Below are 25,058 nucleotides of genomic sequence, written 5' to 3' on the forward strand. Positions count from 1 at the left end.
GTGCCGGCTCCGCTCTCCTTGATCCGAGGCAGAGGAGCTATCAATCAGCCCGCACAGATAGGTATTCTCTTTAATCCAATCAGATGGCATAATCAAGCTCAATGCCTGTGATTTCTGACAGCCTCGTGAGATTTGTTCCCATCGAGTGGTCTGTCAGGGAGGCTTTGATTGCGTTTTTTCGGAGCTCAGGCTGATTTTCTGAGTTTCCAGGCATAAAGAGATGTTTTGTATCTGAGCCCCTTCGGAGATTTACATTCACAACAGCTCTGAGTTCTGTGGCTGAACGAGCCTAATACATATTTCAGCTTATTTTCTGAAATGGGCTCTAATTTTCAGAAAGCTCTTGTTCGGTTGTTGCTGCTGCTTCCCTCAGTCCACCTCTGATCTATAATAGTGTTTTATTTAACAAACAACAAATTAGTTTCATATTATTTGGGAGTAGATGTTGAAGAACAATAATCAAGGATCCATTATTAACCATTGTTTCATCATATATGGCCTTTTTTACTATTTGCTTGGATTTTCGTGTTCAGTTTGAGAAGAAAAACAAAGTCCTGTTTGAAAGTATATCTGGAAAGCAAGCCGTGAATAAACAGTATTGACGACACGCAAAAGTCTGGCCTATGGTTGTCCTCTCAACAACTGCACCACCACCCCCCCAACCCCCCACTCCCACACGTTTGAAAAACCAGAGAAACTCATGGGGGCATATCATAAAATCACTTTGTGCCGCCGAGCGCTGTAATTACTCATAATTCCTGACTGTGATAGATGAGGTCGTATAAATTCCACCAAAGTCTATTTTCATCCATCAAGTTTCCATGTTAACCAATATTTTACAGAACATTTTGTGCATTTGATTTGAGCTTGTGGATCATAATGTTCGACCGTGACACCGAAAGTTTTAAAAGTTCAGAAAAAGACTTGAAACATCCTCAGACAAGTTTTTTAAAAGACCGCATGAACCTCATCTGCACAATAAGCTGCTTTTTGTGAGATTCTATGGGTGAGGGACAAAATGTCTGGACTGGAACTTCTGGTGTCCTCTTCCAGTTTGACCAATCACGTTTGAGCATCGCGGAACAAAAGAGGTGGAACACATCGACCGAAATGCATCAGCTTTCTGCTTTTTCATTTATCTGCCCTCATATGCAGATGGCTGTCGATAGAGAGGAGCCTAAAATGTCGTCTGGACCTAAAACACCTAGAAAGAGAATCACTGCCTCACGACTTGTGTGATGAAAGAAACGATTCAGACTGAAAGATGGAGTCATGGCCCCTGATATCTGCCGTCTACACCAGAAGCCCCAAAAACATCGGCCGCTGCCCCCAGAGGTCAAACCATCATCGGACGATTACACAGAGGGATAGTGAAATCAAGGCATCATTAGCCTAGCTTAGCATAAAACTGGAAACAGAGGGAACTAGTTGGCTCCGGTAAAAATTCAAAGTCATTAGATCTGTGATAAAGTTCACGTCTCACTCTCTGAGTCGCATTTCCCACAGAGCTGCAGTATGTCTGAGTGTGAAATGTTTGTTTCTGACCTCGTGACAAAACAATCTCAACACAATATCCACTTACCAGCTTTTCCTGAACTTTCCGGCATCTCCAGCTTTTCATCAGTGAACGTGAAATTAAGCGTAAAATGACCAAGCTCCCCCCGGTTCAAGTCTTATTTAAAACTCATTACAGGAATAAGCGAGGAGGGGAGAATTTGCCCGTGTGATGCGACTCATTCATTTCCACCCGTTAAACGGTGATAACATTTAGAATCTACTGCAGAAGCTGTGACAGACCTGGGTGACCTCGACCACAGGGTGAGAAAACAAGCCCGCGGATGTGACTGCTGCCGTGTCGTGGAGATGGAGATAGATGGAGTCGGGGGGGGGGGGGGGGGGGGGCGCTGTGGGTGAGGGAGCCCACACACACACACACACACAAACACACAGATAAACAGGTTGTGTGAGGGGTTGATACTGTACCTTGATTGGCTTCGGGGGAGGAGATGGTGGTGGTGATGATGGTGGTGGTGGTGGCTGTGGTGGGTATAGGGGTGGTGGTGGGAGCATCTGGATGAGGACAAATACATGACAGGCACAGGGGTGGGGGTGGGGTGGGGGGGTGGGGGGGACAAATGAGTAAAAAAAAAAAAAAACCATGAACATAAAGTAAAGTCACTGGGAAGCGATGGTATCGCTGGTTGATCCACGACCAGCAGCTCATCGTGAGGGTTTGAGATCGGCTGCGGAGCTTCTGATGAATTAGCCGGGTGACAGCACATTAAATACTGTACACACATCGGTGACACGTCAACACATCACCCCGTCTCGGGCCGATGATCAAGGATCGTGTCGGGAACTTTCCCTCGTGTCTCCGTCGATTCACCGGCTTCACGCTGCCACGCGAGACTCTCGCTCCGCCGGCGAGCACACGGTGGTTAGAAGTGATTAAGAGTCTAATGAGGAACACGTGCTGCTGTTGAGCTTAAGCTGTCATGGTTCTGCAGCGAGCCGTCTCCACAAACACAAACGCCTCTCCTCCTCGAGTTTAAGAGGATGAAGGAAAAATCAAATGTGACGTATGAACTCAAACATAACGAGACGATAAATGGCAGTAGATGAAAACACAGGGAATGAAATGATAAACATATAGTTACCACATTATATGTCATATCAGTCAAGTTGCAGTTTACATCCATGTGTGTTCAGAGTCAGTGAAGATATGTAGTAAAGTCTTTGGAAGAGGAAATAAGATGAAGGAAGGAAGGAAGGAAGGAAGAGGAAAGTTTTTGAGTGTATCTTGTCAGAGTTGGCGTATGAATGAGTTATGGCTGAAGTTATAGAGACTGTGACCTTTCAACAACAAAATTCATAGGTTCATCCCGGAGGTCAAGTGGACATTTGTGCCCCCTGGTGTTCCTGAGATATCGAGATAGAAAGACGTATATATTAACCGCACGGATAGAAATACGGAGAGAGAGAGAGATATCCCAAAAACAATATTGAAGCTAACATATGAATTCTTGAGTTATGGCCCAAAACAGTAACAGTGACCTTGATCTTTAACGTTTTGACCAACAAAACCTGATCAGTGTGTCCATCAATCCATGTGGATGCACGTTCCAAATATAATCCACTGGTGTACGTATGGATCTTCAAGATAATTTAATAAAAAGCTATTTCTTTTGTCATAATTTGCATATGGATGCTTGAGTTGTATTAAAAAACCATCAGTGACCTTGACCTTTAACCTTTGACGGACAAAATCAGGTCATCCTTCGGTCCATCCAGACATTCCTCCGAGATAAGTGACTATGAGAACATAGGGACAACCCAACAAGATGTAGTGGAGACTAAGGACATTTTATAAAGGTATTTTAATAAAGGTATTAGGTGTATTATGTCATAATTAGCATGTGGACTAATGGATTCTGTTCAAAAACATGTTTTGTGAGGTTATATTGACCTTGAGCTTTCACCAGTAAATTGTTATCATCTCCATCCCCGAGTCCATGTGAACGTACAAACCTAATCTGAAGAAATTACCTCATGAGAGTGGGCTGGACCGAAGCACGAGCAGGAAGCATAACGCCTCTAACCATCGCTGTCACTGCCGCTGAGGCATAGAAATGAAAAAACATAAAATAAACAAAGAGCATCAAGCTGGGTCCGTTTTTCCTCCCACAGTGTTTCCCCTTTTCCTTCATTAGCCGGGTTCGACTCCCCACCCTGACAATGACCAGGGGGGAGATATCAAAAGTGACATTTTCCCTGTTGAAGTGGCAGGGCTGCACTGATATGAGGCCGCTGGCAATGCTGCCTGGTTAGAAACCTCCCATGCTGCTCTGATTGCCTGGGAACGGGCTGCAAAACCTGTTGGGGTTATTAAAAGGTGCCGGGGAAAAAAAAGAAGTAATTTCTGGCTGTCGATAAGGAGAAAGGCTGCTCGGCCCCTTAATGAAATAGGCTGTTATAAGAAGGTGAGGAAAGGAAATGTGTGTGGACAGAGAGAAGGGAGGAGAGGGAATCTAAGGAGGCAGGAGGGACGCTGTTTAACTGGTTGTACACATTGTGAATATATCTAAGAGAAACAGAAAACAATGCAGCTATTCCACTCATTTCCTGCAGGGGGCACTGGTGATAATACTGCAGCAGTTATGACTTTCCTTATCTTTAAATGCTGAATGTCACGATATCAATGTTTTGGTTTCTAAAACTGCAGCTGCTCTACAATAGTCATCTGCAGGCAAATGGAAACACACAGGAAATCTGCACACTCATTCTCAATCAGCATTCCATGAGCCAAAATGGCTTTTCTTTAAAAGCTGAGGCCACAGCGTCAGAGTCAGGAGTCTGCTTTAAAAAACAACAGGCCTTGAGATGTCTGGCACAGTGGAATCTACCATTGAATGATTTCTAGCTCAATTCTAACAGAAAACTGGACCAAACCAGCGGACAGTAAATCTAGTGATGAGTAGGAGGAGGTATTAGATGTCTTTGGAATTGTAAAAGAAAAAAACCCATGAAAAGATAAGAACAGATATTTAGCCACAACCTGTTAGATCCTGTCCCTCTTTGACAAATAGCTTAATTTTTTGGGGAAATCATTAATGAGCCACACTCTTGCTCTTCCCCCCTCCATCACTGTTACTGCAGCTACTTGAGTTTACTTTGAGGTGATTTCCCCCTCAAAAACCGCTGGAAATTATCAACGTCCATCCATTCTTTATCAATAATGCGGATCCCGAGGGACATGCCAGGAAGACTGGAGCCAACAGCATCTAGGGCCAAAGTACAGAAAAAACATTCATGCTTTACAGTCTCCAAAATTATGTTTGAACCATGGACAACATATAAAGATGGACGACATGACAGCTCACAAAAAGTGAAGCCAAAACCTCTTGATCGCCACCTGATGGCCGGCTGCAGTAGGGCCTTCTTCATGTTAGCAGATGGGACAGGGACCAAACACGGAGCGCAGGGTGTGATTCACATTTTTTTTAAATTGGAAAATAAATCGAAATAGAGTCAATAATCCACAAACAAATTAATAAATAGTACGGTTTTGCTCTTTACAAAATGACACCAGCATCACACTCATTCTCCAAACTGACCAGGAGCAATACGATTACTACTGTTTCAAGCAAACACAGCTCAACAATGAAAGCAAATTCAAAATGCAAAGAGATGATTGAAGTCCCCCTGCTGTTTGTAATGTCCTCCCTAAGGGCACCAGCGGTTGTTTTTATCATTTCAAAGTCGTCTTCCCCGAGGGCATTAGATGTTGACAGTCACTACAAAAGTCCTTTCACAGTAAAAAAAAAAATCTCCCTGAATCAAATAACACACCCACAAGGCAGAGGAGACCGTGAAGCCGCTCAGAAACTCAGCCTGAAGCAGATTTTAAAAATGCAAATCGTGGCCTTCAGGTGATCTGGGTCCGTTTTCAAACAACTCCACCGGTTGTACAGTATGTTTTCAATCCATCAACCATCAGCAGCTCCTTTTAAAAAAAAAATAACAAACAACCTTGACTAATTCAAAAAGGGCTGTTCGGGACCAATGTGGAGACAAAAGGCGGAAGAGACACGATCCGTCGGGAAGTCGGCTGGCAGACGAAGCCGGGAGCTGATGAGTTTCACACCCGCTCCAGAGCCAGTGGACTCCAGCTCGGGGGGGGGGGGGGGGGGGCGGTGCTGTCTAATTGGTTTTTATCCCATCATGAACAGTGAGCGTCCAGCAGATGTTTGAGATCATCAGTGTCAACAACTCATTAAAAACTTAACATTGGAGAAGAAGAAATAAACAGATTAAAAGAAAGAGTGTTGGTATTGTCTGATTGTACAGTCCATCTGCCCCCCCCCCCCCCCCCAAGCCAACACAATACAAACACACACACACACACACACGCATACACACCACCCTTCCCTTCTTCTAGTGGATTGCCTATGTGATGTATCAAAGAAACAGTGGAGCTCATTGACTTTCAAATGTGACAGGCAGATTGTGTTTTCCCTCCCACTGAGTCACCGGGCCTTGTTTACTGATGAGGTCTGTGAATCAGTGTTTTCTAGTCCGAGCGCACGGAGCCGGATTTCAAGAAGCTCAGAGAGACACGGCGAGCGAGGGGAGTTCATCGAATGAGTCGCGTAAACGTACTGGTGACACTGGTTTCCTGTTTTAAACAGAGAGACACAACCTGCCTCTTTAAATTAGCATGAAGCTGCATCGTAATCTCAATAAAGACATTTTTTAATCTGTAATCTAATTTGAGATACAACCAGCCTCATGTTAGCAAGTGGGAAATGGACCCATCTCAAATCTATTTCTATAAACTATAAAGGGCTAAGGTTATTCTATTGTTGTGATTTTTTAGTTTTCATATTTTTCATACTTCACAGCAGGACTGTGCAAAAAGGGCAGAACACCCATTGACGTTTAGAGCTGGTTCCATTAAAGTGATCTGATCCAGTAATTAGTTAATTTCTTTAATATTATGAGATTTTTTACGTTTTCTGGGAATTTCCCCAGAAATAATGTAAAGATCGACGACATGACAGCTCAACAAAAGTGAAGCCAAAGCATCTTGATTGCCCCCTGGTGGCTTGCTTCAGTATAGGTCATATAAACCCTGCTTCCTCCATGTTTGCAGATGGATTATTTAAAGTACACATAAATGTAATTATTCTCAAAGATGGTTTTTGTCATTTGAAGTGTTCATGTTTCCGATATGTTTGGTTTTAATTTGTAATTTGATGCTATAAAAATTGTGAAACGTAATGATTGACAGCTGAGACTGACGAGTGCACGGCTCCAAGAGGGCGGTGTTTTCACATCCAACATAATTGAGCTTCATTTTTTGATAGTGGGAGGAAGTAAAGATACATCGTCTGTCTTAATTTACATTTTATACTTTTAAGAGGTGAAATTAAAATGAAAACAAAGTATCTCAGAAGGGGACAATAAAGTCTGGAATTAGCTGATGTCATACATGTATCTAGAATATGATAAAGTGGCTGTTTACCACTTGACTCTGATAGTGAGTGAACACTGAAAACCAAACATTTGTCTTTTGACGCTAAACAGATCAGATCACCTTTTTCCATCAGTCTTTATGAATCCCAGTTTCATGTTGAGAATCAAAAACACACATTCTTGCTCATCGTAGACGTCTGAGCTGCACATCTTCTCATTTCTCAACAATAAGTGATGCATAATTCTGCATGGCAATGTACGTGAGCGTGACTCAGATCAGTGTAGGTGTTGAACGACGTGTTCGATGCTGCCTTGCGTCGTGCTGCGACCCAGTCGCCCCCCCCCCCCCCGACCTGATACACTGACAAACAATATTGTTCATTTGTTTTCCTTCTTCTTATTTTTTGGTCCTCTGGTCTGTTTCTACCTATTTTCTCTTCGTTTTATTTCCCCCATTGCTCTGTCTTCATTTCCTTCCGTGTGTGTGTGTGTGTCTGTGTGTGTCTGTGTGTGTCTGGCGCTGAGTGTTGTTACCTGGTGCATCTCTCTAAACCCAGACCCCCCCGGTCTTTGCCAGATTGTTCCGTGTAACAGTACAGTAAATCGAGACGGCCACAGTCTATTTCCTCTCGCCTGTTTTTCTTGACCCAGTGGTTTCCTCCCTCCTGCTCTTTTTTCTCTCTCTCTCCCTCTCTCTCCCTCTCTCTCCCTCTCTCCCTCTCTCCCTCTCCCTCTCCCTCCCTCTCCCTCAGATAGCGGCAGCTGCTCAACCTGCCGTCGAGCGGCGTCCGTCTCCGTCCTCGTCTGCAGCCTGTTTGGATTCAGCTCCAGTCCGCCTGTCCTCCTCAGCCACATCTGCCATTCCCAGTCCAACTCCGCCCGTCTCCCAGACTCGCCCGCTCCGCTTCATCGAACCCATTACCAGGCTGCCACTCTGCCTGGACATCCCAGCTCTCGCCCCTTCATCCCAGGGCCTTTTTTTTTCCATGTTTGCAATAAATTACTTTTGAAACTTCTACCTGCCTAACGAGTTTTTCCCTGTTATTCCCTGTCAGGATCTGAGCTGGTGATATTTTCAACTCTGTGAGAGGGTGTAGCTCGAATTCCAAATGCAAACAAGCTAATTCAACAGAGTTCTCTCTCCAGCTCAAAAGCAGCCATCTTGGTCGGCCCGTTCAGTTTCAAACAAATGGGAATCGGTCAAACTGGGATTGGCGATCTCAGTTCTGTGGACATTTTGTGATTTGTTGTTTGAAAAGTCTGGACAAAATTTTGTGAAAGAAGGTTTTTAGGTTTTTGTTTTTCAGGCAAGTTAAATACTTGACCAAGTTTTGAAGCTCAGTCCAGTGTTTGTGTGCAAGTGTTTAAATATTAATAATCTGTGTCTGTTTACTACTTTGGGACAAACCTGGTCCAATAAAGGCTACTAAAAGATAAATGATAATAACAAGATAGAATAATCAGCTGCCTGTTTGGATACAAATATAATTTTTTTTTACTTTCCATTCATTGTTTTTGTTTCAAATAAGTTTTTACTGAGCTTTAATGTATCTCAGACCTTTTAATTCACTGCAGAGTCTCAAAATAAAACCTGGGCTCAAGTGTATCAGAGAAATTATTGAATTCGATATCACACAGACTGAATTCAAACACCTCCTCGCAAATTTGTTTTTGGGCGTGATGAGTTACTCCCCCCTCTCCCCCCCCCCCCACACCCTCCTCATAACACAGCAATTTCACTTCCACTCAAGTGCAATTACCGCAAACGCGAGGCACTTACACACGGAATGTTTCAGGACACTTTGCTCCTCCGGAAGACGAGATGGAGATGCCACTTAAAAGGCGCTGACGGTGATTTCTGAAGCGACTCCCGTGTGTTTCCAACGGGTGGAGAAGTGTAAAGTAAGTATGAAGATGACTGAGAGCAACAGGGTAACATCCTGTGGTGGCGAAGGAGCCGGCTGGAAGAGAGAGACTCGGTTATTGGCTAAGCGTCGGCCTGTAAACAACTTCAAACCCCTCGGCGCCGGGTCTCACTCGACCGCGAGAGGGAACCCCCCCCCCCCCCCCCCGATGGTTGTGTTTTTTTACCCTGTGAAGTAAGAGCGGCAGTGAGAGCCGGAGCTTTGCACACCACATTCTTTTTCTCTCTGGTAACATTGTTAGTGTCAGCCAGGCTCGTGGTGTTCTCCATCACTTAGGGTCACAATACCCTGGAATCGGATGCATTAGAGGGGAGGCTGGAGGAGGCTGCATTTGTTCTGGCTGTCGAGCATTGAGCCGGGGGAGGGGGGGGAGGGGGGGGGGGGGGGACTTCATCATTAAGTTACACAGCTCTAATGTTCAGTCTGGGAGCTTGTGTTGATTTTGTTTAGTAAATTAAAAGTTGACCGTTATACGAACATGCAGGATTTTCTATTATTTCTTTCTTCTGCTGGAAAGTTTTGACAAAGTTTCGACTGACGTTTGCTCTTCATCACTATTTCATCACTTCCCATCACTGCTGGGAGGGATCATGGTTAAATCTTAATGGACCTCGTTCTTCACCAAACTCCTTGATTCACTTTAGATAGTCCCAAAGGGGGTTTGGTCTGTTTGGTTCCGGACGAAGGAGGAAAACCTGAGACCTTATTGCCTCTTATTGTCGTTCTAGGCCGTTTAAGTTGATAATGACTTAGTAGGAAAGATTTGTAACATGGAGCCAAGTGGGGGGGAATCGAATGCTGAAAACTGAAAGCAGAAGTTACTGCATTGAGCGCAGATCTCACAAATCATCAACGGTGATTAAAAGACAGAAACGGGACATAACAGAGGATTTTGTAACTATATTATAGATATAGTCGGCACATAAAGATGAATGGCTCCAAAACAAATGAGGCCAAAGTGTCTTGATCGCCCCCTGGAGGATGTGGGACGTGGACACAAATCAAATTTGACTTTAGGTGGTTTTTATTCGATGCTGTAAAAACAAGATGGCACCTTCTGTACCCGGTATATTTTGGCTTCATAGCTGCAGAGAGGGAGGAAGTGGACATACACAAGATCCTGTAAATGGTCCATTTTGCTTTTAACACCTCAAACAAACCCCACCAGAGTTCAGCCGGAGGCCCTCGGGGACCCCGACTCAATACATTAGCTGTGAAAGGATCCTATATTACACAGCTGAGTGTGAGAGTACATAGTGGTGTTCTTTCTAGGGAGCCTGTTTGTTTCTAGGCACATGCTTTCCTTCAGCTTCTGTTTAGGTTAATGGTGCACTAAGGACAGTGGTGTCATACGAGCAAGGGGCGGTGTATATACATGTGTGTGTGGAGGAGGCGTCTGGAACATAATGGGAGAATCAACTCAGCCACAACATCCTGTCTTCCCATTAGCAAGGCGGAGGCTGGTTCATGATTTGCTGTTGAATTACAGCGGACATTAGTTGTGTGGGGGCCACAGACACATCAAAGTCATCAAAAGAGCGGCTCTAAAAGGATGGAGCCCTCCTGTGGCTCTAATGGTGGCGTTTTTTTTTTAAGGTGCAAGGCTTTTTAGTCGTCCACGTGTTGCATTACCATGGTTGTCTTTGTGTGTCTGTCGCCGTGGGGGCACGTGTGGGCGGATGAGACGGGGGCAACTTGCAGCCCACATCATTGGGATCTGGTTCTTTGGGGCAGAAAGTCGGCGACAACTACCGGAGCGTTCATCGGCATCTTCGAGCAAAGTTACACTGTGTGGATCAAGCAACTGTCGGCAATACGCCGGCTTGAAGTGACTGAGCTGCTCTTATCAGACACTTTAATGTGGGCTGTAATTGATCTGATTAGAAACACATTTGCATACACACACACACAGACATGCACACACACACAGAGGAATCTCTATGACTTCAGAGGACATTGTGTTAACTTTTCTTCATTCTCCTTTCACCTTAACCTGAACTTAACCTCGTTCAAACCCTGAAAACACCTCTTACTCTTAATTTTTAAAATATATTTTTTGGAAATTAAAAAACTGCATTTTGATAGGACAGAGTTAAGTGGGGGAATAAATGCAAAAGTGGGCGTGCCTTAATCTTAAAATTTAACGCTCGACATTTTTAGCACTTGCTTTTTTGTCCCCATGAGGAAAACAACAAACTTCCATAACATGTAAATAGATTCAGGTCCCCACAACATGAGCAATACCTAGACCACACACACACCTTTGTCCTCTCCGTCACTTAAAAATTACACTTCTCATCTCATCCCGACTCCATAACCTACATATTTAACCTTAAACTTTCTTGGATCTTCCATTTCATAAGATTCCGGACCTTGCTTATTGGCTGACACATCAGACTACTGGTTGTAACGACAGCTCTTTTGTCCCAGATGAGCCTGTTTCATGGATTTATTAATCTCTGCATTCATAAATCATTGCCAGCGTCATGTATTCTCCTGGTTTCTTAAAATACAACGTGTATATTTTGTATAAAGCCCTGAGCAGGCAGCCTGTCAGCGCGGACCTGTTGTGACAGGTGGGCTTGGACAGGATTTGGACGACTCGTCTTCAACCGCAGCACGAACCACGAGCTGGAGCACAATTGCAGTTGTCAGCAGCGTTTCAGAGGATCAGTGTGAATGCAAAACATCTCAGTTGGAATTAAAAAAAATGAAGTCCGGCTATACACAGAGCACAATGGTTTTAAATTAGCAGAGGATCAGAAATAGAGAAGCCGTCATATATGGCCGATACGTATTAATCAGAAAATCCCTTTGCAAGCCGTCTCTGATTCTAACACAATGATTCTGCACATCTTCTAGATTAAATACCAATTTCCTGACTAAAGGACTACAGACATACAAGATGTTCTACCTAGCATCACTTCAGATAAAAGTAATAAGCAGATAACTTCCTGTCTATCAGGTGCTGGGATCTGTCAACCCAAAGATCTACGTGTCAAAGTGATTCCTGCACAGATGAAAAACAGAATATAGTCACAGCCCCTCCACTGTGGGTTTAAACTAGCAGCTCTTCCAGAGCAGGTGGCAGGAAGCTGCTCTGTTGCTTTATTGCACTCATCATTAGCACATCAGCTCTCTCCGCTGTAAATAACATCCATTCAGCTGGTGTCCGTTAGCATCCATTCCATCCCCCCCGACGTAAAAAAAACTACTCTGCTCACTTCGGCTAATTCCCTCTGACAATAGCAGCCCAGATAATTTCTCTGTGGGATCGGGGTGTCCCAGAAGTGAAAGTGAAGTCGTTTTGGCCGAGGGAAAATTACCACATTAGGAGTCTAATGCTCTGCTCTGGGGGAGAAAATGCTACTGGTATCAACAGCATAAAAGCATATTTAGATAATGCTTATGAGGGCCAGAGAGATCCGTGGGGAGGGAAAAGAGGATGGAAGCTCGGTTACAGTAATAAATAAACCCGGTAGAAGTTTGGTGGAAGCAGCTTAAAAGAGAAACCCAGGTTTGTGGAGGGAACACTGACTTTTAGGGCGATTTGAAATCTGAATACTTTATGTCAACTTCTACCAATATCTCCTCATGATCAAGCTTGTGGTGCGTTTTGTGCATACGCTGGAAATAGATATATAACATTCATTATTCTTTTTCACACATTTGCTCAGTATTGCGTTGTGTGTGGTGGCTAATTCCAATTTATAGAGATCAGGGGTTCGCCTTGGCACAAGCTTCTGTCGGGGGTGCATTGGTTTAATCACCAGCTTGGTTTTCTATTTAGGTTCATGTGGATAAGAAGTTCTCACTTTAGCAGAGTCAATGGTCCAAGCACAGGAGATGTTTGATGCTGCATCTGAGGCCATATTGTGACTTACTGAGTGAATCCATATATTCCAAATGAAAGGCAGTGACTCATGGGGGCTGATGGAGTCGAGTCTAATCTTAGACCTAACCACATACTGTATGATTACCCATGGCAATTAAATACATGAGTGGCAAGATAAAGACACTCTGCACCTGTACTGAAACACAACAGTCTGGATTGTGTGAGTGTGTTGTCTGCTTGCAACACACAAATCTTCTAAATACCTAATTTCAAGCTCGATCTTTTGACAAATCTGGTTTTAATGTTCATGTCACAATCCTCCAACAAACTGATATTAAACTTTTGATCTCCAAAGTGGTTTAAACTGCCAGGTTAGCGATTTTCAAACAAGAGAATAACTCAGTCAAACTGTGTACAAACACACAACTGTGCATCTTGAAGAGTGTACATCTGGATGAAAGAAGGGAAGAGTTAAAAAGCAAAAGAAGAAGAGAAAGAAAAGCAGAAACAAGATAGAGATAAAGGAGACAGATGTAAAGTAAGAGATGGTGAGTGTTAGCTCATCGTACCATAGACATAGAGGATGTAGTCGTCGAAGGACTCCCCCACTGAGTTGGACGCCACGCAGCGGTAGGTCCCGTTGTACGACTTGTTCAGGTTCTCGATGTAGAGATCTCCACCGGTGATGACGGCGTGTGACGGCACATCATCGTCCACCTTCATCCAGTTCACCCGCTGAGGCCTGAGAAGCAGAAGAACAGAGGGAACAGTGAGATCTCTGGGTTGGAGGAAAGAGTTTGAGGCCCCTCGTCAAAACCCAAGATATGAAAATGTTGAGGATTTTAAAACCTGCTAAACCACAGACTGTGTCTAAAGATGGATGACACGTCTCCACTTCCTCTCACTATCGACATCCCGCCCATATATGTGCTCGACCAATCGCAGGTCAGTCTCAGCTGCATGTTTATAACTAATGAAATCCAAACTTGCTGTAAAAATACATCAGTGTGAGATGTCCTTCCTAAAATGTCAGAAAACATCTATGAGAAAAATGTATTTCACGTGGATTTGACCTTTTTTAATTTTGCCCATGTTCCATCTGCTAACATGGAGGTGGCAGAGTTTATGATCAGCACTTCAAACAGCCACTAGGAGGCGATAGAGACAACATGTCAATCAATGTCACGTCCTCATGTTTGATGAAGCAGAACTCGCTCCATCGTCCTGAGCCTTTTCTAATACTGAGGTCTATTCCCTTACCCTGGCACACATGCCTCTAAGCTGCCTTCCCAGAAAAGATGCTAAAAAGAGCGAGGATATAAAAAAAAACAAAAGAAGACATGACATCCTTCCCTTTGTGTCGAGTTAAAGCAACAATAACTGTACGGTGGCTTTGTCTTGTAAATTACATGCTTTCCACGCTTGTGTACTTATGAGTGTCTCCCTGTCGGTGGGCGTCCACCCAGCGTCTGTGTTTGTTCTTCTTTGTACCTTGACGGAGGTTTACAGTGGGGGTGACAGATTCCATTTTTATGACAATGAGCTCGGGGCGCCCGGAGTCACACAGGGCGGAGGAGAAGAGAGAAAGACAAAACGATTCTATTTTGCCGCTGCAACTTGCAAACGGCCGCCGCCAGCTCCTGTTATTTCCCCTGAGCTCGTGCTGATGGTCTCTCTCGTTGTGTTTCTGTTGTGTGTGGTTTAACTCGTTTCCCTTCATTTCGAAAAACATTCGGTGCGGAGGGAGCAGGCAAATAGGAGTTGGAGCTCAATGGCAAACACAAACAAACAAACAAACACAAACAACCAGCGTGCTTTAACGGCTGCTGTGGAAAGCTTGACACCGAGCGTTACAAGTGTTCTCCAGATGAGCTCAATGAAAAGATATTTTCCAAACATCGCACAGAAAAGACATGACCTCGAATAAAAAATAAAAAATAAGATAGTTTCTGTAGGTGGATGGGATGTTGTGAGGAGTGAAGGCAGATAGACGGAGAAAGGCTGCAAGGAGAGAGGAAGGGCAGGCGACTGGAATACAAATGGCTGCCTGCAGCCGGGGCCCCCCCCGTGCTATCTGCTGGTAATGACTGCACAACTCTCAGCAGCTCTAATGAAAATGACTTCCAATTCCCGGCTCACTGTATTGATTGTGTTTTCATCTTTATAAAATGAATACGGGTAGAGCGCTTGTCTCTATGCCAAGTATGAAAACTGTGGGGGGGGGCTGGCGGGGAGAGGGATTTTAGAAAAGTACACAATGTTCGGTACCGTGTGTGTGTGTGTATTTGCATGTTTTTGTACTTCTACCCTTCAGAGATTCATAAAGAGTTTTAGAGCCTCACAAGGAGAAAACTTCCTGCCAAGTGAGGACAGTTTGAGATTAGATTTTAGATTGAGCTTAAGTTTGGGTCAAGTTTAAAGTCGATTCAAAGTCCTGCCTTGGTTCTGTTTTGTAAACACACATCTTCATCCTCCTCCTCATTCTCCTCCTCATGCTTCAGAAACACATTTGGCCTGTAACTGTTAAACGTCCCAGGAGAAAGATACACACAGAACTTCAAGGAACTAGAGCAATAAGGGAAAAAACTGAAGGCTACAATTAAATTAAATATATGACAATAAAAGAAAAAATCTGTATAAAAATAAGCACAGTATGAAAAGCATTATTGCTTTAATTAATGAACTGTAAACTACATTAGCAGCGGCACAGCATCTGTCATATAAGTGTTTCCATTCTGCTCTCTGTGGTTAGGAAAACAAAAGCTCTCTCGTTTCCTTTATGTAACATTCTATTATACTTCACTACTTTCACAGCCACTAATGAAACCTATGGTTGTCATGTATCACTATATTAGAATTCACTTGCACACAGAAAAGAAAACCCAAGAGTCGCAATAATGATCCTAATCTAATATTCACAGCTTCGTCTAATGATTATTTTCTTCAGTTCATGTTGGAACGGCCTCATCAACACACTAATGTGATTGATACCAACAACAGCAGCTGCAGTGATGTCTGGACGGTTTGTGTGGAAGCTCCTCGTGACTCCACTCACTCCTGCTCCTTCTAATGGTTTCATTTGCTCTCCATTACATCTCATTTTCAAAGAGCCGTCATCCAAACAAAGACAACACCTGAGTTTAGAGACACAGATAACAGACACTGACGAGTGACAGCCAGGAGGTTTCTGATCTCTTCAAATCAACGAAATAACAGAGATGAAGGCGATGGGCTAAAATTAAAATGACGATTGTACCACAAATAATCAAACTGTCATCACAAAAAAAAATCAACTTCATCTGTGAATATCCAGAGTCAATCAACGTAATCTCTCAACCTGACAAAGTCTCCTTTTATATTTCCAGAAAATTTGCACTCATCACAAAAAAAAGGGACACTGGCCCCGCCTATTGAAATGACATCCCGGTAAATTCGTACCTAACACATATAAGGACCCACTCCGCTATTATTAATTCCCCTCTCAGTTCTCTGCCTTCCGCCTATAAAACAGTGATAATTAAACCCCAGCTCAAAATATCACATGGTAATTCTCATGTATTTCATAATTACAGGCCAGTTTTCAAATTTTCCCTATGAAAGTCCCAGAGACAAAAAATAGCAACCGTTCAATTATGTGATTATGTTTCCAGCAGAGGTCCTTCAGAATGGTCCGGCCTCAGGTCTCTGAGTTACACTCGTCACTCAGCAGCAGACGCAGTTTTCCTCTCGAGGAAGCACTTGTTACAACGCAGCACTCTGATCCATCAGACGGTGAGAAGTGATCTCAGCCACCAACCTGTACCTCTCAAATTCAGGTTGGTGGCTGAGATGTTTCACTTTCCTGGACCCAGATATTATTTCTTATTCAACAACAACCAAATCCAACCTAGTCACCTGTCTGTCACATCTTAAGTAAGGTTTGGCAGGTTACAGGGATGGACTGACTCCAATGGGCTCAAAAGAAACATTCTTCATAGGGTTAGATTTGAGAGGTGGAAGCTTAAGAATTAGGTTTAAGATGTATTGAATAACAAAGTTGCATAATATCAACTATAATAAAGAGGACCATCTCTAATCATCTCTGAAGGAGCAGAAGTCACAGGATCTTGTCTCTAAAATTAGTTAAAAGCTGTGAAGCAGAAATTTGTAATGACTGAAGGTGTGTTGATGTTTCTTGGATCGACCTAGAGCCAACTATAACACTTTCTGATTCATTTTCATTTAGCTGTAGAATTTAGAGACCTTGGTGTTTTGCATTGGGTTGTTAACCTATTGATTGTAGCAAGGATTTATTTATTATCACACATAGAGCTGTTTTTGTGTTTTGCTCAGAAATATCCTTCGTATAGAAATAAAACAAAAAACAGAGGACCAAGGATGGAGCCTTGAGGTTCACCACAGGCCACACGGGCTACACATAAATAAATAACAACCAAGGAAGTCCTGTTTGACAAACTGTATATAATGTCATGGTTTACAACCCATTTTTTTTAAGGAAATCCAACACATTTCAAATATTTCTCCCACATCAGAAGCTCAAACTAAGTAAAATGAGTCTTGAGCGGTTGCCTGCATCAACATTTACCGAGAGAGATCGGAAACTGATCAATGGTTTTAACCGGAAACAGCAGTGAAACAAAAGTCAAAGTCAAAGTAAAAGAGAAAACTTCTCTTGTTATCGGTGAGACATTGAAAGAACAGAGGATCCTATTTTGTTCAACCTGTCTCCCTCAATACCATCTGGAGACAGTGGCAATATATTCTATCGGGTGCGAGCGGCTACAGATGCTCTCTGAGCAGCTGGGCCATAAACAGTTTGAGATTATCTGTTTCCCGTAAAAATAGAATAAAAGTTCTTGTTGATGTCAGAGGATGATTCAGCACTGACACTATGAGGAATGTCAGAGTCCCGGCTCGTGACCGAGTGCAAAGACCCGCTCCGTTTAGAATGAGCACTACCATTAGGTAGCCTCGCATTTTTCATTTAAATTCAATGCAAGCGATTCTGAAGTTGTCAGGTTGAACACTAAGTTATATGCTCTCTGTTTTTCTACATTATATGTTCTTTCAGGGTCTTATTTTTTTAGTATTGATACCTTCGCCAAGGCTTCACAATCCCCTCAAATATAACCAAGCTGCACAAAATCTCACAGGCTCAGTCCCATAAATAAGCCTGATTGCTTTCATCAAGATCCACAAACGATTCCCAGAGAAATCAGTGAAAACGTGAAAGAAATGTGGAAAACCTTCTTCATCAAGTTTAGTGGAAATCCTTCTCCTTGGCGGATGTAAATATGTTTTTTACAGTGGTAACAGTTTGTGAAAGTGCAACATGAAGCTAGCATCCTGTGGGCAGAGCTAACAGTTTATCTTTCCTGTCTGAATATTGGAAATGTGAGATGTGCATGTTTACGTTTCCTTTTGAAGCAACTCAACCGTCGTGCGGCCGCAAAAGTTCAACCTCTCCTCGGCAGCAAGAGGAAAACGGTGAAGGACGGATCTCACACACGACTGCAACGAGGCAGATGCACACACTGAGGAATAGAGTCCAGATATGTGCATGAATATATAAATGTGCATCTGTGAGCAGGTAGCTCTGCTCTCCCTCCCTCTGGACCTTTTTAATTGGTTAAAACGTGTGTGTTGTGTGGTGTGAGTCTGTGAGTGTGTCTGTGTGTGTGTGTGTGTGTGTGAGAGAGGGTGTAGAACATACTGGGGTTTGCCTTTGGCCTGACACGTCAACTCCAAGTTCTCTCCTTCCCTGGTCAGCCCCTGAGGAAATTCCACCACAATCTTGACCTCCGGTTTGTCTGAAAGGGAGAGAAAGGGGGGGAGAGAGAGAGATGGAGAAAGAGAGGGAGACGAACACATAAATTCATATGATAGGACGACCTTACTGGAAAAGATATCCTCCTGGATGGATGGATATTGGTTCCTGAATTGTCTATGAATGTGGAGTTATATTTCACAGTGTAAACTCGCAAAATCCTTCTTTATATTTATTCAGAAACAAACCAATGCTTACAAATTATGACCAAGTGCAGCAAACATGTGTCATGATTCATTTTCTCAGCTAATACCTAAAAATGATCAAACTTTTCCAATGGGTTTGACTTGACAAACTGGTCCCAGTAGCCACAATCCCATATGGACCTTTGTTAACTTGAACTAACTAATGGTTCTGTGCTGTAAATACTTTTATTATCGTGTGTTGCTCAGAGCTGAACATCTGCATGAGGACGTGGAGGTCCGGCTGGTGGACGAGCAAACAGGAGTTCAGCTTGACCACAGCTGCTCTGGGTTCAAGTCCCGACCGGTGGAAGTGAGAAGTGTGGACTGAAACTCAGAAGGTGTTATGTGGACTCAAACCTCACCCCAACCCGCTCCTCCACCGTGCCAAATCACTCCTCATGTGTGTGGGGGTCGACCACCGACATGTGATTGATTGAATTTGAAATCAACCTAGCACCAGAGTACAAGTGAAAGCTCTGGGGAACGAGGGATGTGGAGCAGGACCAGGAGATCATCCGAGGTCGTTACCCGATGAAGTTGCAACACAACTGGAGCGAACGTGTAAGAATGTTGTTTTGACAAATAATTGCTTCTCTTCGACTGTCGCTGCCGAGCTTCTATTTGCAACAATGTGATTTCTATTGTCCCCGATCCTTCGACTGTTGCTGGTGTTATCAGAGCCCTTTTCATCTTGGTGTGAGGGATGATCCTTTATTGTTATAGACACAAATCTTATGTTTTATTCAATCCATCCTCTAAGATAAAATTCAGTGCAGGGAAATAAGATTAAGAAAGAAGAAAGAGCAACAGAAGCTCTGAACTGGCTTAAAATTTTGAAACATTGATGAATGCTCATTATGCTGAAAAATAATGTTTATGGTTTTGTTTCAAACAAATTAATTTCAGGGTTTATAGAAAACAATTCTGGGCGATATGGCCAAGGATTCTCATTTAGGTTCTTCAAGTTCTCATCACACTGATGTTCATGTTTCCTGTAAGTTTGATTTCAATAAGTTACTTGATGATGTGAAAATAATATATATATATATTGATATTAATAATAATCACAATAAATGCCATGTTATGTTATGTTTAAGGACCGAGTTTTGCTCCAGAGTGAAGGATGTGGTTTAAACTCTTCTTATGTGATAAACAACAAAAATTATAACAGATCTGAGGTGGATCGGTTATGGGTTATATCTCCTCACTGGGTTTTCACAAAGCATAACCGATATATATATCAATTTATAGGAGTTTTGTTTTATTACGATTGATGAAAGGTACACTTAAACAATCATAGATTTTCATCCAGCTCTAATTTCTCCAAATACATTCAGGGGGAAAAAAAAGTCTGAGTTGGTTTTCTGACTAAATGTTATATACTTGAGGTTTTTCCTTGATTAGACGCTGCCGATAAAAACCTCAGGACTTGAGTCCCGTCACACTAGATTAACTGCTGAGTTCAAATGCTGTAATCACACTTTTCTCTAATTCCCGATATGAATTATTTCCGCTCTTTCCCCAGGTTTTATGGCCCAAATGCACAATTTGCTGCAGCATCTTTAATCAGCCCGTAAGACGGAGGGATCGGCCGTGAGTTATGATTTCAGAGCCGGCGGTGGAGCTCCACACTGCTGTCCGACCTTCTCGGCAACAACCAGCACATGTCTGGTCATCCATCTGTCTAAATCACAGCCTGTCAGCGGCCGGCTCTCCGGCTCGGTGATGGACAGCACGCGGGCGATAAGCCAGCTCTCATGCTCATTGGGCATGCACGGCTTCAGACAGCAGCCCTTTGGTTTCTCCTGCCGGCCCTACACGGCGTCCTGCAACTCTTTTCCTTTTGTCCACGCCGTCGTCTGACCTTGTCATCGCGGCGCCATAAACGTGACGGATGCCTCGGGTCGGCAGGTTGCTTTTGATTGGCTCAAGTAGTTATGGCGGAGCTGTCTCGTCTCCGCTCGGTGGAAGAAAGAAAAACACAGCCTGCGTCGGCAGAGCTGGATCCGGCGTCTTAAGTGGGAATGAAATAGTGTCTCCGGTATGCAAGAGGACCGGTATCATTATGCCGACTGGATTATCTGTTTATTGCGTGCCTCACCTCGCGAGCACCGGGACGGCACCATCCATCTGCCAGCTGACCTTAAGGGTAAACAAGCAGGCAACAGAGCAAAGCTACTTCTACTCTGTTTATACACACAAACATCACAGGCTTATTTAATTATGCTGTTCCCCAACAATGAGCTTTTTTCTTTTAAGCTTCTCCTTATGACACAACGTGCACCACTCCGCTCACACACTGCCCACACAGTGAGGGATTCAGTGGAAATCCTCTATCGCCTCGTGCTCATCTATCTCAGTAATCAGTAATTAAAGAAGTGGAAATAGAAAAACGCAGGTTTTGCTTTGCAGGCCCTGTCGTTTGTGATTTCCTAAAAAAGGAACAGATATGCAAACGGAGGGGTTCATGAAGAGGACGATGTTACTCAGTGATAATTAAAGGGAAAGGACCAGGGAGGCCGTGTTCAGCGGGGGTGTAGAGGTGTATGAATTCACCCCCAAAGCATTTTTACAACTGGACACTTGTCTGTTAGCGAAAGCCCCGCTAGTCAATTCAGCCCCTGTGAGATATAGATCGTATAAAGTTGATAAAATAGTGAGTGGAAATGAAAACCCAGAGATGGAGGAGACTTTTGATGTTATATAGATATCGTGGAAATGGTCAGAAGCTGTGGACGCATCTTTGAAATGTCAAATATGAGGGTTAAGGGGCTATAAATATAATATTGTTTCGATATGTTTGACCAGTATTTGAGCAGGTCCAGATAAATGTGCAGATTTGTTTTTTTTTTACTCCACTTTCTTTCCATGGCGAGATGAGACGTTACCCTTGGTCGAGGTAGATGCACGCTCTGCCTGACCTTCTAGTTTCATTTATATTTATGTTGCCAGTAAACTCAGTAAAAACTGTAAAAAAAACTGTAGTCGATTAAAACAAATGAACAAACAAAGACCATAATCTCCTGGGGCCTGTCGTAGAAAGGGCAGGACATTTCTACCACTTTAATTACATGCTTTGTGGTCGTAGATTACTCATCTAATGTGTGTTCTAGTTCTATTCTAGCCTCGGCAGGTACTTGTGTTCATATCTGTGGAGTTAACAGTGATGAACCATGTTGCACAATAAAAGCCCCGTTAATAACGAAGGGTCGCTATCCACGGAAACATTCCAGGTCTTTTAATTTGAAATGCTGACAGGAAAGGTCGAGTTCGTATAAACAGCGTGATGCGGTAACTTCTAAAAGGCAAAATGGGAAGAAATTAAAACTCAGCTTCCTTTTATAAATTACCAATTATCCTTATCAAACAGAGGGAATTAGAAATAAAGAACTGCCTGTGATGCAAAGCAGCTTCGAATAAACGCCCGCTACCTTCTGCAGATGAGGTAAACAAAGACTCTTGTTAATGTTTGAGGAAATGCACAGTACTGACATGCATGTTTTCTCTTAAGTCATAATTACTGGATGTTAATATACTGGTTTTAAATAAATCACATGGGCAGTGATCTGAAATTAAACGCAGTCAAATTAAACAATATCATGTCCATGCTTCAGAAATCTGTCAGAATTTTAGCCCTAAAAGCTGAGAGAGGAACTGAACTGTGGATTGTGTGTCGACATCAATAGTTCACAGCCAGTTAATTGAATCCAATTAATTTATAGTCTCTAGTGAGTGTTGGAAATAAATAACTTTCGACACACACGTATAATAAAGCCATAGAATAGAAGAGACGTGAAAGAACAGACACATGAACGATGACAGTCTTCAGTCGACATTGCACCAAGTGTAATATCAAACTGCTCAGGACAGTGATGGGACAGAAGGTGGACTGCAGGACCGGGGACGTCCCTCACAGACCAGTCAGCAGTGTGACAGCAGCATGTGACAGCAGCATGTGACAGCAGCATGTGACAGCAGCATGTGACAGGAAGCAGCGGAGGCAGGAAGCAGCGAGGCACAGCGCCGTCATCGGAGAACCACAAAAATGCCACGCTGCCTCCACAGAGGAGCAGATCCCCTTTGCTCTCGCTCTCACACAGAGAAAGGTCAGATTTCAACAAAAGGAGTTTTTTATTTCTTCACTAGAACTCCCAGACATTTGAAAAGCCAACGATATAAGCCTTACAGAGGGTTAAAATACCTAAATGTTATTATTAACATCAATAAAAAAAGACTTAAAACGCCAGAATACCAGCCCCCACGTGGCCGGAGTAGCTGAAAGTTAGTTACTTAATCTTTTATAAATTACCCTTTACACATTAGTCACTTAAGTAACTAATGAGCAGCACAATTAACCCCTGTGATGGTGTCGTTAAGTTACGTTACTTCTGGTGCAGTTCCCTTATTCGCCTGCAGGAGATTGAAGTTTGCATGGATCTGTTCAACTCGATCTAAATTAATATTAAACAGTTTCAGCCTTCACTGTTCGTGCAGCAGAAAACCAACAGACAGCAAACACTGACCCAACAACTGACTCTCACAACCAGCATCACCACAGGCCGAAACTGGCACGGCACCAGTATTTGTTAGATTTCCTAGTTTTAATAATGATCAATGATGAAGAACTATAAGATGGAAACAGAAAGATGTCTTGTAATAGGAAACCAGCTGTAACAATAACCCAGATTGTAATAATGATGACAGATGTTAAAAACGGTAAAATATTATTACTCTTTCTGACAGAGTTACATTAAACCTATCATTAGTTTGTTTATTTGAAGTTGTTCATCTGTTGAGCTCTTTTATTAATTTCCCCAAAAAAAGAGGAGAATTAACTTAATGGCAGATCGGTTTTCTCATTTTACTCATTATAGATTATTTCCCTTCAATGACACTGACGTTAACTAAACTTTGGGGAAAGGCAGCACATTTAATTAATGGAGATGGAACAGTCTCACCTACTGTTGTTCAAAATAAAAGCTGATGAGTCACTTAAAAAACAGTAAATCTCCCTGACGTGACTTCTTGGTTATTTCCAGGCAGAGATACTTACACTGCACCTCCAGGTATTTCTGTGCCTGGAAGTCCTTGACGGCCGGATGGTCCACGATGCAGATCACAGGGACGCCGTCGTCCTCCTTGTTCACGGTGAACGTGAGGCGGCTGGTGACCGTGTACATCTTGTCGTAGGTCAGCTCCACTTTGGGCTTTCCTGCAGAAAACAGACACGAGGAGATTTAAACACGGGTGCATGTCGGGTTCAAGTTAAAATATGAATGAGCCAAACGCAGACTGTGTAGGAACTGTGGTGGAGTGATAAGTAAAAGGAGTAAAACCGCTGAAGTGATGATTGTTGACCTGCAGTCACCAACTCTGTTGTGCAATGATCCAACAAATAACAGCAAGGATTTATTTTTACACATTTTCTCTGCAGGATTTCGGACTCAAAGGAAAAGATCTTCAAGTGTTTACTTCACCTCTGCAAGCCACCCCATTGAAATTAATACATTTTTATATGGCATATTTGTGTTTGTTTTGAAATGCAATCATCCCCGATCCCTCAGGTTTGGGTGTATCAGCTCCTTCACAGTGAAAGGAGCCACTTCAAGTCATTCATGGGAATGTACCATGTACAGTTCGGGTGATATTCACATGGAAACACAGTTAGTCTGGGTTCTTCTTCACTCATGTATTTGAGGTTCTCCTCCCACGAGACTCTCTGGTTTCCAGTCCATCCATCACCTGCAGTCACTTATCCTGTGCAGGGTCACAGGGGTCAGGAAACCATCGCTGGTTATACTGGGCGACAGGTGCAGTACAACCTGATCCGCTTGTCAGGCTGTAACAAGGTGGACACTTACAAACACACAACCATCCAGATAATTCTAAAGTCTCCTATTGACCCAACATGTGTGTGAGCAGACTGTGAGAACACTAAAGCACCCGGGGGAAAACACCTCCAGCCGCTGGATGTGACCCCTGACCCCTCTTTTCGCTGGAAAGTAACAATGGTCGTCATTACACCAGCGTTATTCCCATATACCTGCAGGTCCTGGTATTATATTGTCTTCAGTTAGACCGTGAGTGATGAGAGGTAAACAGGTTCCATCTGGTTTCAACTACAAACAGCTCTTACTGGGTCCTAATCAGAAACGTGTCTCCGGTAATGTAACTGCTTCGCTGGCTTCCTGCTTTAAGGTTCCATTTATTTTATCCAGTGTTTGTTTTCCAGTCGTATAATTAAAACTAAGCTGCAGCCGTTCACACTGGATTTTGCACAGAAAAGAAAATGCTTTTGAAAATATCGCAGC

General features: G+C 43.1%; 1 protein-coding gene across 2 annotated transcripts in view; it reads right to left on the minus strand.

Moving 5' to 3' along the window:
* Positions 1–1,983: 1,983 nt before the first annotated feature.
* The window catches only part of cadm1a (cell adhesion molecule 1a), a gene marked incomplete at its 3' end in the record, with an annotated part of 282,962 nt that continues 259,887 nt past the window's right edge, over positions 1,984–25,058 (minus strand). For both annotated transcript variants that reach the window (XM_053442201.1, XM_053442200.1), the window contains 4 exon segments: positions 1,984–2,070; positions 13,305–13,477; positions 18,449–18,545; positions 23,801–23,959. In XM_053442201.1, the coding sequence (XP_053298176.1) occupies positions 1,984–2,070; positions 13,305–13,477; positions 18,449–18,545; positions 23,801–23,959 (516 nt within the window).

This window comes from Pleuronectes platessa, chromosome 15 (genome assembly GCF_947347685.1).
Source record: "Pleuronectes platessa chromosome 15, fPlePla1.1, whole genome shotgun sequence".
NCBI lineage: Eukaryota > Metazoa > Chordata > Actinopteri > Pleuronectiformes > Pleuronectidae > Pleuronectes > Pleuronectes platessa.